This window comes from Ictalurus punctatus, chromosome 15, assembly GCF_001660625.3.
Source record: "Ictalurus punctatus breed USDA103 chromosome 15, Coco_2.0, whole genome shotgun sequence".
Taxonomy (NCBI): Eukaryota; Metazoa; Chordata; class Actinopteri; order Siluriformes; family Ictaluridae; genus Ictalurus; species Ictalurus punctatus.
In genome coordinates this window covers 11,899,695-11,913,258 of record NC_030430.2, presented here as the reverse complement: position 1 = coordinate 11,913,258, position 13,564 = coordinate 11,899,695, and the positions used below count along the sequence as shown (strand labels likewise).

Below are 13,564 nucleotides of genomic sequence, written 5' to 3'. Positions count from 1 at the left end.
CCAGTTTTTTATTGACACGTTTATACATTTGGCTATTTTTGGACTAAATGACATGCCTATTGTTATCCCTCCTTTATAAATAACTTTGGCATAATGGCACTATGTGTTTGCCTATTAACTATGTCATACACTGGTAAAGTAATATTTTGTCTAAACTCTTATTAATTATGCTATAATGATTAAAATATGACAATAACATATATAACAATAAATTGTACATATAGTATACTGTATATTATACAGTACAGTATACAATATATAATATATAATATGTATAATGACAGTAATTACGCTGGTGTTGTTCTGCTATTACACTGCCTAAGGAAAATGCGTGTTGCCATTTAGATGAAATATCTAGTGCTGCAATAATTATAAAGCATTTTCAGAAACAACATACAAACATAATTATAAAGCAAATGTTTAAGAACAGGATCACAAGATTATTATAAAGGGAATCAAATTGTATCTGTGCAAAAGGAAAAAAAAACTGGCCTTGGGCTCAGACTGTTGTACACTACTGTATAGAGGAGAGAATATAGAGGAGCAATTCCACATCTTATTGTATATTTATGCTTCTGCCTTTGTTTTTATATTGTGCCAAAATTCTGACCTGGTATGGATCTGTGTTAAGGTCAAAGTATTCCAGGAAGCCTGTAGCAAACTCGCAGAACAGGAAGTTGTGCGTCTCATTGATGGTCCTCATGCACCAGTATGTGTTGTTGTTGGCACTGGTGCAGGCGCAGAAAGGTCCCACTGTAAGCAAGAAAGCATGGCCATAAATCAGAGATAAAAGCAGCCAATAATTAAAGAAGTCTGTGTATGTTGGGGGTTGGGGGCATACAGGTCCAGAAGGGGGCAGTCTGCCAGTGCTGGTTATCATGTGTGAAGCAGGTGAGGCCTGGCATGCTGCATGTGTCATTGTTACGCAGGCGCTTCAAAATCTTCCTAAGCTTCTTCCTGCGCTTCTGCTCCATCATCAACCATGCTTTCTTATCCTTTTCCTGTGTTTTCCTGCAGAGAGACAATGTTAAATCCACTGATTCACACTCACACACACACACACACACACACACACACACACACACACACACACACACACACACACACACATATTCATTTTTGTTCACCTGAACGGATGCATGCTGTCTGATTTATATTTTCTCAGCTTACTCTTGAACTTGGACTTGTAGCTGAAACATGTCAGAGAACAAGCAAGTTATTATTATTATTATTATTATTATTATTATTATTATTATTATTATTATTATTATTATTCCATCCATTCGCGTGGAGCCTGGAGCCTATCCCAGGGAACTCAGGGCACAAGGCAGGGGACACCCTGGATGGGGAGCTAATCCATCATAGGGCATAATCACGTACACACACACAAACACACACTCACCTGTTCACACACTATGGGCAGTTTAAAGAAGCCCCAAATTATTTAAACTCTGAAAACTAAATATATATGAATAATTGTTAAAAAAAATAAAAATAATAATAATTCAGAGATACTTCAAATATGTATAGGATAAATATATTACACAAACAAACCTATGCTTATCCATTTTATATTCAAATAAGCAATAAATGTAACTCAGACATGTCATAACCAATCAGATTCCATTTCTGTCTATTCAATGATGCTTCTAAGCATCACTGTGAAGCCCTTAGTTGCCAGGTGTACAGGTGTAAATTATGATTGTCAGCTGTCACTCTTACATGTACTTGCTGCAGTCACAGTCCCCAGGCCTCACCCTCTTCAGGTGCCCTCTGACCTCTCTCAGGTTCTTAATCTTCGTCTGTAGTGTCTCGATCTGAGGGGTGAGGATTTAATCTTCAACACGAACTTCTGAGTGTGTGTAATGCTTGTGAAATCTGAGTGTATACAGTATGTATAGATATGTTTTGCTTGCCTCATGATCGATGTGGAGTTTATGATCTTTCCATGCCTGCAGTGATTTGTACAATCCTACGTCGCACTTCACTGTATCGTTGGCCAGGATGGAACACCTGGAAACAAAGCATACAGTCAATACCAAGACTTGCAGCTATGAGAAATTATGCCATTTTGTAAAACAGATCTCAAACCGAAGACATTTGCATTTGTTGTAATAACAACAGTGGCAAGCCTTCCTCTCTGAACCAAAATGAGGCGGAGCTTAGCACTGGAGTTTGTTTGTGAGCTGGGAAATGTAAACAGAAGCTTGAAATACAGGACGTCCCGTGCAGGGCAATATTGCAAATCATAGCTTTTCTGCAGGATCTTTGGACTGATATGATTATAACAGATTTTAGAAACACTTACTACATACACACTGAATAACAATGTTGGTTTTTTATGCAGTAATATAAGATATGTATAGAGGACTGTATTAAATTAGTGAAAATCTGGTATTAGTTATTAAATAACATTCATGATGTCCAGAAACTTTTTACATTTTTTAAACAACTTAAAAACAAACAAAAAAACTACATGCTGTGCAAGAAGGAAATTTAGTTCTGCCATCTTCAGTTCTGCCAAATATGCAGGCATGAGTCTGTGTAGGTCTTTCTATCCAAGTCATTGTGAAATGTCTAGAATTAATTAACTATGGAGATGGATTTATGGTTCCTGACATCCAATTCATAAATTCATATGAACTCTGCATTTTTACAATGAAAAAAAAAAAAAAAAAAGGCAGTGGAAAGCCTTCAGTTTAAAAAAAGTATTATTCAATAATAAATAAAAATGAACTGAAAATTTTGAACAAAAAATAGCTTGGTACTGATTTCTGTCTTTTGACCATTTAGGGCCTGAAGTAAAACACATACACACGCACACATGCACGCAAACACACACAGACACACCTTACATCTTACCTGTGTGTGACTTTAATAGATGAGGGCAATGTCAGGCTGTTGCTGGTTTGTGGCTCGGCAGTTGGACCCATCCCGCTGAACACCTCCTCTTCCTGGTGGCTGTGGCTCAGGTTCCTGCTGTTGACTAGTTTGTATTCACCATCCAGATCCACTACATATAGATCTCCATCTATTTCCAAAGAGAGTGAGCGAGCATAGCGGTTCCTGGAGTAGCTTTTCAGTGTCTTCAGTTCTGCCAAACACATAAGAGTGTTGATGAGTGTATAATCCACTTCACTCATATCTCATGTTAATTAGCTTGTGGTTTAATCTCGAAGGAATTCCACTATCCCACGGATGTCATCACATCATGAGTGTGAATCTCCACATTGATTTCTCACCATTCGGAGGAACAGGTGAAGCATCTGAGGTGAGCGATGAAATGTCTTCAAGACTTTAAGATAAATTCAGTCACCTCACTCACTACTGCTGGACATACACCAAACTACTGCTGGACATTCACCAAACTACTGCTGGACATTCACCAAACTACTGCTGGACATACACTAAACTACTGCTGGACATACACCAAACTACTGCTGGACATACACTAAACTACTGCTGGACATTCACCAAACTACTGCTGGACATACACTAAACTACTGCTGGACATACCCCAAACTATTGCTGGACATTCACCAAATACACCAAATTTGGGGATCAATAAAGTACTCTCTCTATCTCTCTTTCTACAGGAATGAAGCTACACTTAATCCACTAGGGGGCAGTGGAGTATTACAGCGAGATGAAGTGGAAGTAAGTGCACAGTACCCAAGTCCACAAATCTCTCTGTCCGGCTCACTTTCTTGTAAATCTGTCATTTTGCCTTTGTAGTGGTGCGCATACTACACAACCAACACACACAATAACCTCATAAACGGAGAGATCTTTCACCTGACACTCTCGCTGATGCAAACACCACCATCTCAAGAAAAATTCACAGGCTTGGCAGTCTGACTTGGAAGTGTGGAAGTTTTTACTATTTGTTCAATTAGTAAAAAGTCAATCATGAAATCACTGAGAAACAATTTCTTCTGGGTTTTTTTGTTGGTGTAGTCGTTTTTAAAATTTAATTATTGCATGCTGCGTTTGATTTCAAAATGTGCTTTTTTAATGAATAGGATATTTCCCCACCGACTCTTTACTGAGTTTCCTTTTACACTGAAAGTTATTGTTAATAAATACCGTCACCCATAATTGTAAGAATGGAAATTTCATATTTTTTGTACATTTCATTGAATTTTCATTCATTACTTTCATTTAATTACTTTCATTACAACAAGTGATGGGATGCCAGTCCATCACCGAGCACCATGCATGCATGCACACACACACACACACACACACACACACACACACCTAGTGGCAATTGATCATAGACAGGCCACCTCCCAGCATGTTTTTGGGAGGTAGGAGGAAACCGGGGAACCCAGTTGAGCACTCCAAAGAAGAGCAGCTTGCTACTTTATTCAAATGATAGGAATGATAATATCCCATGGCTTGCAATCACACTGTTGTTGTTTTTTGTTCTCACCATTGGTCCCATGCTACTCACACTTGATATGTTGTGGTGCTTTTAAACCTGATTGAAAATCTCCTCTGAACTCCTCTGACTATATGATTTCAGTACTAAAGATCTGTCACTAAAGGTGCATCAGGTAAGATTTGTGAAAAATAGGTCTCCTTCAGGTAAATAGGTGAAGTTGAGTAAGATTTGAATGATTTCTATTAACTCATTGAACCCGCCCTCATTTCCACCCATGTACACAAAACTCCGCTCCCCAAACTTATGGTGGGTCAACTAGAATGACCATTAGCAAGGACTGTCATGACATCAAGTGCACTCTGAAGGCCAAATTACAACTGTATATAAACATGCAAAATTCTCCTCATAATGATTTATGAGGATGTGGAGGGGATATTGGGGGGCGTGTCTATAACATGACTGTACTAGTAAGAAATGAAAAATATTGACTATTGCACCCTTAAATTATCATCTACCAATTATAGATTGAAGATTCGCATATCCATAACAACAGTTTAATTATAACTTTATTGCCTGATCAGAATTGCATGAAACTAGGTGTCAGGTCGCATAATGACTGAAAGTGGTGTCTCCCTAGCAAGGAAACACTAGATAGTGCTAGTAGTAGGAAAGCATGTGGGAATGACCAAGCTTAGCTTCTAGAACTATTTATTATATGCTAATCATGAACATTGTGCGGTGTATTGTTTTGGTTTTGTACATATTTTTAGCAGCACAGTGGTCGGTTAAGATTGCAGTTTGCGTGCACTCCAATGCTACTTTCCCTTCCATCTAGTTTAAAAAGCTACACTGATCAATAGAGCATGATACTGCAAAACCCATAAGCAGCCAGATTGATTAATACCGTAAAATAAATTAAAATAAGCTTTACTCTCCTCTCATTTAACTATCTACTATCATGTGGTGCGACCAATTAAGGTCATGAGTTTTGCCAGTGATGCTCAGCAAAATTGGAATTATGTTAAGGGACTTTTATTATACAAACATCAAAACACTGACAATGGGTATGTCTAAACCAACTAGTTCAGTAGGTAGTGAATCAGTATATCGTGTACATGAGTTTGGGCACGGGTAAGGACCCTGGCTCACTACATATTGGGACACGGATAACTGAATTTCCGGTGACATGACTACGTACTCGTGTTGTAAAACATCACCAAAATTAAAAACTTTAAAAGTTTTATATGTTATATAAATTTGTTAGCTTAATCAGATGTATTTCTGTCATAATATGTCAAGCAGAATTATAGGCAAGCTAGTAGGTAAAAAAATCATGAAACACTTAAAAGTTGTTAGAAACTCAAACTGTATATAAGGTATAAACATTTTTTTTTTTTAAATCGCTAACATAAGTAATTATTTGAGAGCTACAACAGTAGTTGAATAGAAGTTGGCTGAGAGTTCGTCCCCCACCTTTTTCGAGCTGAGAGGCTTCAGAAACCATGACGTCATTTCCAGTAGGGGAACATAGTGAGCAGCCTTGGTTTTTGCGGTGCATTGTGGGATTTTTTACAGAGTGAACAATGCAGTGCACTGGAAAGATTTTGCGATTGAGACAGCCCTTAAAATGGCTGACTCCCTGATCAGTACCCTAACTACTGAACTAGGGAGCTGACTGAGACATACCCAATGTACTTTTCAATTCGTCCACATGGAAGAAAAGAGTATTCTAAAAATAAAAACAAATGTGAGAATTACATAAAAATCCACGCTGCTAACTAGAACGACCAGTTACACCTTACAGTACTAGGTGTAGATCATGATAGTAGTAGAGTGACTCTGCTAATTCTCATTCCTTTCAATATTAAAAAAACCCTAGAAACTACCAAAAATATTCACCATCACTACACATAAACTACTACTTTTAATATATTTATTCATTCATTATGTCATTCATCTTCAGTAATCACTTTATCCTGGTCATGGTTACAGTGGATCGAGAGCCTAACCCAGAGAATATTGGGTGCAAGGAGGGAATACACCCTCAGCGGGATGCCAGTGAGATACGATGGGATGGGACACACATTCACACATTGGGACAACTTAGAGTAATCAATCCACTTACAGAAGAACCGGAGAACTCGCAGGAAACCCACATGGACCTGGTGCGCCACTATACAACCCATACTTAAAACAATATATACAAAACGATAAAAAGTCCAGCTGGATGTTATTTTGCTCAAAATCATTCACACAGATGCTAAATGTGCAGGAAACAAGTTTCTTTAATTTTTGTGGTTGAGGTAAAAGGGAAGCTGGCGCAATCAGCATACCTCTACCAATTATAATACCACGCTACTCAAACACAGCCTGGGGGGGACAGATCTCTTAATTGAAAGAAAGCCAATCAATTATATTTTTTTTCTTCTTTTTTACATTTGATAACAATAAGAAGCTGATTATGAGAGTGAGTTCACAGGGGCTTTAACACTGACCTGGGTATTTTATCACAGATCTCAAAAATCTGTCTAAAGCGTGAACATGAGTCCTATTGTATAATGTGCACCAAAGTGTATTAAGCAAAAATTATGTTTTTTTTTCCCCCCTGTGAGATTCAGTTCAGAATTACAATGTCTCCCTGTCCTCATTTATCTGATTGTGTTTTATTTGACCGTGCCTTGTATATGTGTTGCATCCATATAAAATTTTACTAATTTGAACGTACACTCGTAAACAAACACTATATGTCTCCACTTTGCTGGTCATATATTATGCAAATCAGCTCATGCCATTTGAACACCAATTTCCTCCTTTCCAGTTGTTTTATGGAAAAGATGGCTGCTGCAACAAAAATCACTATCATGGACATTATTAACATTTTTTCTTAATCTCATTATTAAGACAGAATGTAAAAAGGGTTTTATTTGTTAAATGTGGATCAGAGAGACAGATGCGTTTACATGCATGTAAACCCTAACCAATGGTAAAATCTGTTTAAATGTCTCTTGGGTCCACAAAATGACTATAATCCTGATTTACATGTCACATGAATGGATGTGATCTGTATAGTATTATTCACTAGCTTACACGTATTTTAACTGCTTACTTTTTTTGGACAGCAGGGTCTTTTTCTTCAGTGTGCTTAGTCTGTAGCTGCTGAAGTCACAGTCGCAGTCATCAGGCTCTGTGTTAGGTTTAGCACTGGTGCTAATAGGGCGTTGGTAAAACTGGGGCTTCACGCTGGACACGGGTTTCCTCACTGCAGAAAGACTGGCCATGCCTTTGCACTTATATAGCCTCAGCTTCCCAGTGGAGTCCTCCACACACTGCCACTTCTACAGACAGAGAGAGAGAGAGAGAAGGGAAAAAAGGATTTGGGCGGGGAGGCTGTGAGAGACAGGACATTCAAGGAAAGCTGTGAGCACTTGGGACCCACGAGTACTTAGCTTGCTTAAACAAGAACATATAAGTAGGCCTTTCTCACTCGCTCTGTCTCACACACACATACACAGAGTACTATTTTAAGCAGACCCAGAGCACACACTGTTTTCTTGTCTACCTGCTGAAAGCATTTTGTCACAAATCCATGTTTATATCACACCTCTGACACCGCACAGGTGAAACGCAGCACTTGCATGCATCGTGCGAGCCTCGGTTTGTGCGTTTATGTGTTTGTACATTTGTACGAATCGATTAAGTGGTGAGAATTGCCACCCTGCTCTCTGCCTGCTCTCTTTGTCATCAGTAATTACCATGCCATGCCAAGTCCTCCTTGTTAAAAGCCTCGTAAATGAAGAGCTCGAGTTGCGCTCTTTTCATCTTACACGCTGGTGCACGGGCCGTGTCAGGTCATTAAGAACGAGCTGGTGCTATAAAATCTCGAGTATGATGCTCTGCACCAGCCAGCTGGAAACAAGAGGTGGAATAAAATGGGGATTGTTATACAGCGTCTTTGTTTTGGGATGGTCCCCATGCCACAATAGATTCAGCGGCACGATTAAAGGTGCAGTCAGACATCTAGCCGCAGTCACATGTTGCCTTGTCACATACAGGGTCAACTGCAGAATTATTGGCACCCTTCATTTAACAAAAAAAAGCATGCAAAATGTAAGTCTGTAGCTGCATTTACATGGACAACAATAATCCACACTTAACCCGATTAAGACCATACTTTGATTAAGAAACTACCATGTAAACAGCAATTTTCACTTACCTTAATCTAATTAAGGTCATACTCGAATTAAGCTCTAATCGAATTAAGACAGGTGGAGTATTCCTGTTTTAGTCGCATTATGGTCGTGTATTACAGACATGTAAACACCTTAATCACATTATGAACGTCGTGTGAGAGTTTTCACTGCATTTTGCAACAGGACACGAACACACACGGCAGTTTTACGTTTTACGGTGAACAAGAGAGTTCGGCTGCGTCCCAAAACACTGCTTGCCCACTATAGGCCTGTAGTGGGGAAAAATACATGTATCTCGGCTACTATCTAGACGGTAACCACGCGGTTTGAGAAGCAGCCCATGGATTCAAGCAGTTGTCTATTAATACATATAGCATTATAAATAATTAACTGCACTTAAAGCGTTCGTAAAAAAATTAAATAAAAACACCCAAAACTGTATACAGTACCATAACGAAAACGAACTGTATGTTGATACGTGAAATTCTGGAGGGACGTCGGACGGCGTGGAGCGGTGACGTAATGACGCGGGCTGTTAATCTAATTATGTTCTATAACATGTAAAACGGGAACATGACAGGAGTATTCTAAAAGCGACTCATGTAAACACCTTAGTCACATTATTATCTTACTCAGAGTAAGGTCAATAATTAGATTACTGCTCTCCATGTAAACGTAGTCACTGACTACGTTTACATAGACAACAATAATCTAATTATTGACCTTATTCTGTATAGGATAATATTGTGATTAAGGTGTTTACATGCGTTGCATTTAGAATATTCCTTTCATGTTCCTGTTTTATATGTTATAATATAGAACATAGATCGATTAACCCCACGTCACGCCGTCCGATGTTCCCTCCAGAATTTCACCTATCAACATACAGTTCATTTTCGTCGTGGTACCGTATACAGTTTTGTGTGTTTTATTTTTAATTTTATGGAAGCTTCAAGTGCAGTTAATTATTTGTCATGCTATACGTGCAAATAGACGACTGCTTGAAGCCATGGGCTGCGTCCGAAATCACATACTTACCTACTATATATTAGCTGAAATACATGTATCTCGGCTACTATATAATAGGTAAGTACGTGGTTTGGGATGCAGCCGTGCTCTCTTGTTTGCCGACAAACGGTTGAGCACTGCCGTGTGTGTACGTGTCCTGTCATAGAATGAGGCGAAAACTCCCACACGACGTTAATAGTGTGATTAAGGTGTTTACATGGCTATAATGCACTTCAATAATGCGACTATAGTAGGAATACTCTACATGTCTTAATTCGAGTATGACTTTAGTCAGATTAAGGTGATCAATAATCGCTGTTTACATGGTAGTTTCTTAATCAGAGTATTGTCTTAATCGGGTTAATATCGGCATATTGTTGTCCATGTAAACGTACTGACTGACACATGCAGTAGGTGATATTTTGAGAATATGGGGATGCTAAATAGCTTTATCCATCAGCACTCATTCATTTATCATCAGTAACCGCTTTGTCCTGATTATAGGTGGAGTGAATCCAGTGCCTATGCAGCTCCGGAGTCCAGGGTTTGATCCTGAGCTCAGGTTACACTCTGTGTGGAGTTTTGTGTGTGATCCCTGTGTTCTTGTGCGATTCCTCTGGCACTTTTCCTCCCACCTCCCATCAGTAATGTAGTGTGTGTGATGCCCTGCGATAAACTGGCATCCCATGCAGTGTGTTTTCAGAGATTTTGCCTTGCGTCTATTCATCCTGTGATAGACTCCAGAACTTCAGTGAAGATAAAGAAGTTCAAACGTTCTTGAGTAATGGATTCCCCCCGGAAAATCATTGTTATCAAAGTTATCAAAGTTAATTTCAATTGCTTCATCATTCATTTAAGAATGAAACCCTATAATTAGGTTGAGCTATTGTGTGCAGTGTACTTCATACAACAATCTTTGCTCATTCTCTTGGAAGGTGCCAGTAATTCTGGAGTACAGCAAGTAAAATTCTACAGCTGTAATGATTGTGGAATGATTGTGTCACTCAGTTTTACTACTACTATTATTAGGAATTTTATTCACTGAAAATGATCAGTTAGATTTTAAATCTATTTCCAATGATATAAAGGACATAACCTTGACCATAATTATTTCTAATAATTGTTACTCTAATTCATTTTCAATTTATAAATGATGATTGTAAATTATCATTCCAGTTGTTTAACATTATTTATCATCACCTAATTATTTCAATAGTTGGTGCAGATTACATGTCATGTTTGTGGGAAGAATGACATATGATATATGAATCAATAATGTAATCATACAAGGGATAAAATAATAAAGAGAAGAGAAAATAGACAAAGGAGAAGAAGAATCAAAAAGATATTAAATAAAGAATGAATAACTGCACTGTGTTCATTTCCCAGTCAACAGAATAATAAGTTAAAATATTAAATTAAATGTAATATGTCTATAAGAATTTGAATCTAGTGTTTTCTCATTATGATTTCTCAGTCTGACTTAGGGTTACAGGAATTTAAAATATCATCAATATTATTCTGGTATCATCAGACAATCCTCTGTATTGATTTGGTATTTTTAGATCTGCATGTTTGACGCAAATCTAAAAATAACAGCAATTAAGAGCATAACAGCATGTTTAATGCAGTTCAAACCGAAATATTAATAACAGATTTAGGTTTTATAATAAAAATCTGGCACATTCATTTACAATATAAAGAAAATGGTCAGAGAAGGACCCTTTTAATAAAACTTGACGGAGGACTAAAGACATTTGCTATGTTGAACATGGCACCCTACTCACAAGTTTGAGAATGACATTTTGACAGGAAATGGAAAGATAAAAAGCAGAAAGGATGAAGCGAAGGCTGGATGAGGAAGAGAGAGTGATTTACTGGGTGGGAGACGGAAGCCTGTGGAGGACGAGAGCGGTCAGCTCCCTCACAGAGAAAAAGGAGAGCTGGATATGTCAGGTGTGTTTGATCTGACAGCTCAAAGCTCTCTACCACTGTGCCTTCATTAGCCAGTGTGTGTGTGTGTGTGTGTGTGTGTGTGTGTGTGTGTGTGTGTGTGTGTGTGTGTAAGAACAAAGATCTTACTGCAGGACATCCTATGAATAACTCCTGTCTTTACAGTTTTGTGTAGATATGGCTTTTAACTATTGTACAGAAGCAGGTCAATACACAAATCTATGCGTCATTTTGTCTATTCATCTTGTATGATTGTGTCACTACATAAACATGCTACAAAACAACAAGCTACACAAACAAGCTTGTTAGTATGCAAGTTTTTCTTATTTGTCATTGTGGTGCTGTCATGTATTAATGAATTACCAATGAATCTAATGTTAATATTATCTAATATATTCCTTTTATTTGAACTTAACTGTTAACTATATGTGATTAATGTGATTATGTACAGTGGAGACAACATTGAAAATGTAGGATTTTCTTAATTTAAGTGAATTCATTTCATTTATTTATTTTTTTTTATTCATTTGGAAATAAACAGAAGGTTTTAAAATTGTGAAAAATTTAAAACAAAGAAAGTAAATGTTCAATATCTTGAATATGTAATATTCAAGATTCTGCACTATTTGTAGCTTGCTATTTAAATGTAAGCAGATTTGTGATATTGACCATTTTAACCGCTTTGTACAAAGGGTCAGATTTTCCTCTGTTGTATTAAATTAAAAATGAATGCAAAGTAGAAGCATTTTCACTAGTGCTCTCAGACTTTTGGTCCCCGCTATACACGATACAGAACAAAATGAGTAGCTATTTACTGTTCAGTAATTACATTACCACATTTACTGTGCATTGCACTACATTTATAAAATTAAGTTGAACGTGTCCTTCTCTGTCATTTCACTGAATAATAATCAGCTTTAATCAACAAAAGTCCACAAATATTGAGTCACAGTAACTGTGAAAATATCTGCGGCTACAAAAAAAAATATATAAATGAAGCAGTCTGATGTAAATATAAGGGGAACTGCAGCCACAAGTGAGTTTGAGTGTTAATGGTAACACTATGGAACCTATTTTTTTTCCCTGAAAACTTGCCAGAAGGTTCCACATGGCATCTGGTTAAAACTAGAGGAGTACAACAAAAAAATAACAACAAAAAAGTCACACAAGCAGGGGGTTTTTACTTTCATGTGAGTAAGTGGTCAGGTAGACAATGACCGTTGTAAAAAGCTCTATACAAATAAAATTGAATCAAATTGAAGTACGAAGCTTGTGTGCATGAGCAAGATGTCAGATGTGATGCCCATGAGTGCAAGTGGGTGGTCAGATATGAAGGTCACAGAAAAACATGAATTGCTATGCAATGTTCATTCATTCTTCCTTATTAACTGCCTGGTCAGTGTTGCGGTGATTTCAGTTAGGCTGCTGGCTGTTTTATAGTTTGGGAAATAGAACAGATAGCAGAATTTCTATCTTTAATTTATCCCTCATATGTACTATACCAAACAGTAATTCTCACATATTGCATATTATACTGCCCACTACTATGAGAACTACTACTGCACTCTACTAAGATAAAACAAAGGCAACTTGAGTAAACACAAAATACAGCTTTAAAACGACAATGCTATATATTGAAGAAAATAAGTTATCCAATACCAACTGGGCCTGTGTAAAAATGTGTCATAGTTACTAATTCCCCAAATCTATGAAACTGCATTGATAATGGGGTTCAGCTGGATTAGGCACAACCAGGCCTGATTACTGCAAACCCTGGTCAATCAATTTTCCAACAGCATGAAGTTGGTTAAAAGGTCTTACCCAGTAACACACTATGCCGAAATTGAAAAAAAAAAAATCCAGAAATGGTAAGGAAGAAGGTGATTGAAATATAGGATGGGTTACAAAGCTATTTCAAAAGCTCTGGGACTCCAAAGGACTACAGTGATAGCAATTATCTCCAAATGAAAAAACTCGGCACAGTAGTGAATCTTCCCATAACTGGCCAACCTTCCAAAATTCCTCC

The 13,564-nt window shown here is 37.6% G+C and overlaps 1 protein-coding gene and 1 long non-coding RNA gene across 8 annotated transcripts in view; one reads left to right on the top strand and one right to left on the bottom strand.

Moving 5' to 3' along the window:
• Positions 1–13,564, bottom strand: part of sulf2b (sulfatase 2b) — a 158,764-nt gene that overhangs the window by 9,782 nt on the left and 135,418 nt on the right. For all 7 annotated transcript variants that reach the window (XM_017486937.3, XM_017486934.3, XM_017486933.3 and 4 more), the window contains 7 exons: positions 7,494–7,722; positions 2,863–3,094; positions 1,917–2,013; positions 1,723–1,817; positions 1,128–1,190; positions 842–1,011; positions 611–753 (listed from right to left, as the gene is read on the bottom strand). In XM_017486937.3, the coding sequence (XP_017342426.1) occupies positions 611–753; positions 842–1,011; positions 1,128–1,190; positions 1,723–1,817; positions 1,917–2,013; positions 2,863–3,094; positions 7,494–7,722 (1,029 nt within the window). The remainder of the gene's footprint in view (positions 1–610; positions 754–841; positions 1,012–1,127; positions 1,191–1,722; positions 1,818–1,916; positions 2,014–2,862; positions 3,095–7,493; positions 7,723–13,564) is intronic.
• On the top strand, positions 3,088–4,571 carry LOC128635131 (uncharacterized). Its single transcript, XR_008398014.1, has 3 exons — positions 3,088–3,271; positions 3,597–3,657; positions 3,736–4,571. It is a non-coding gene; the product is annotated as an uncharacterized LOC128635131 (long non-coding RNA).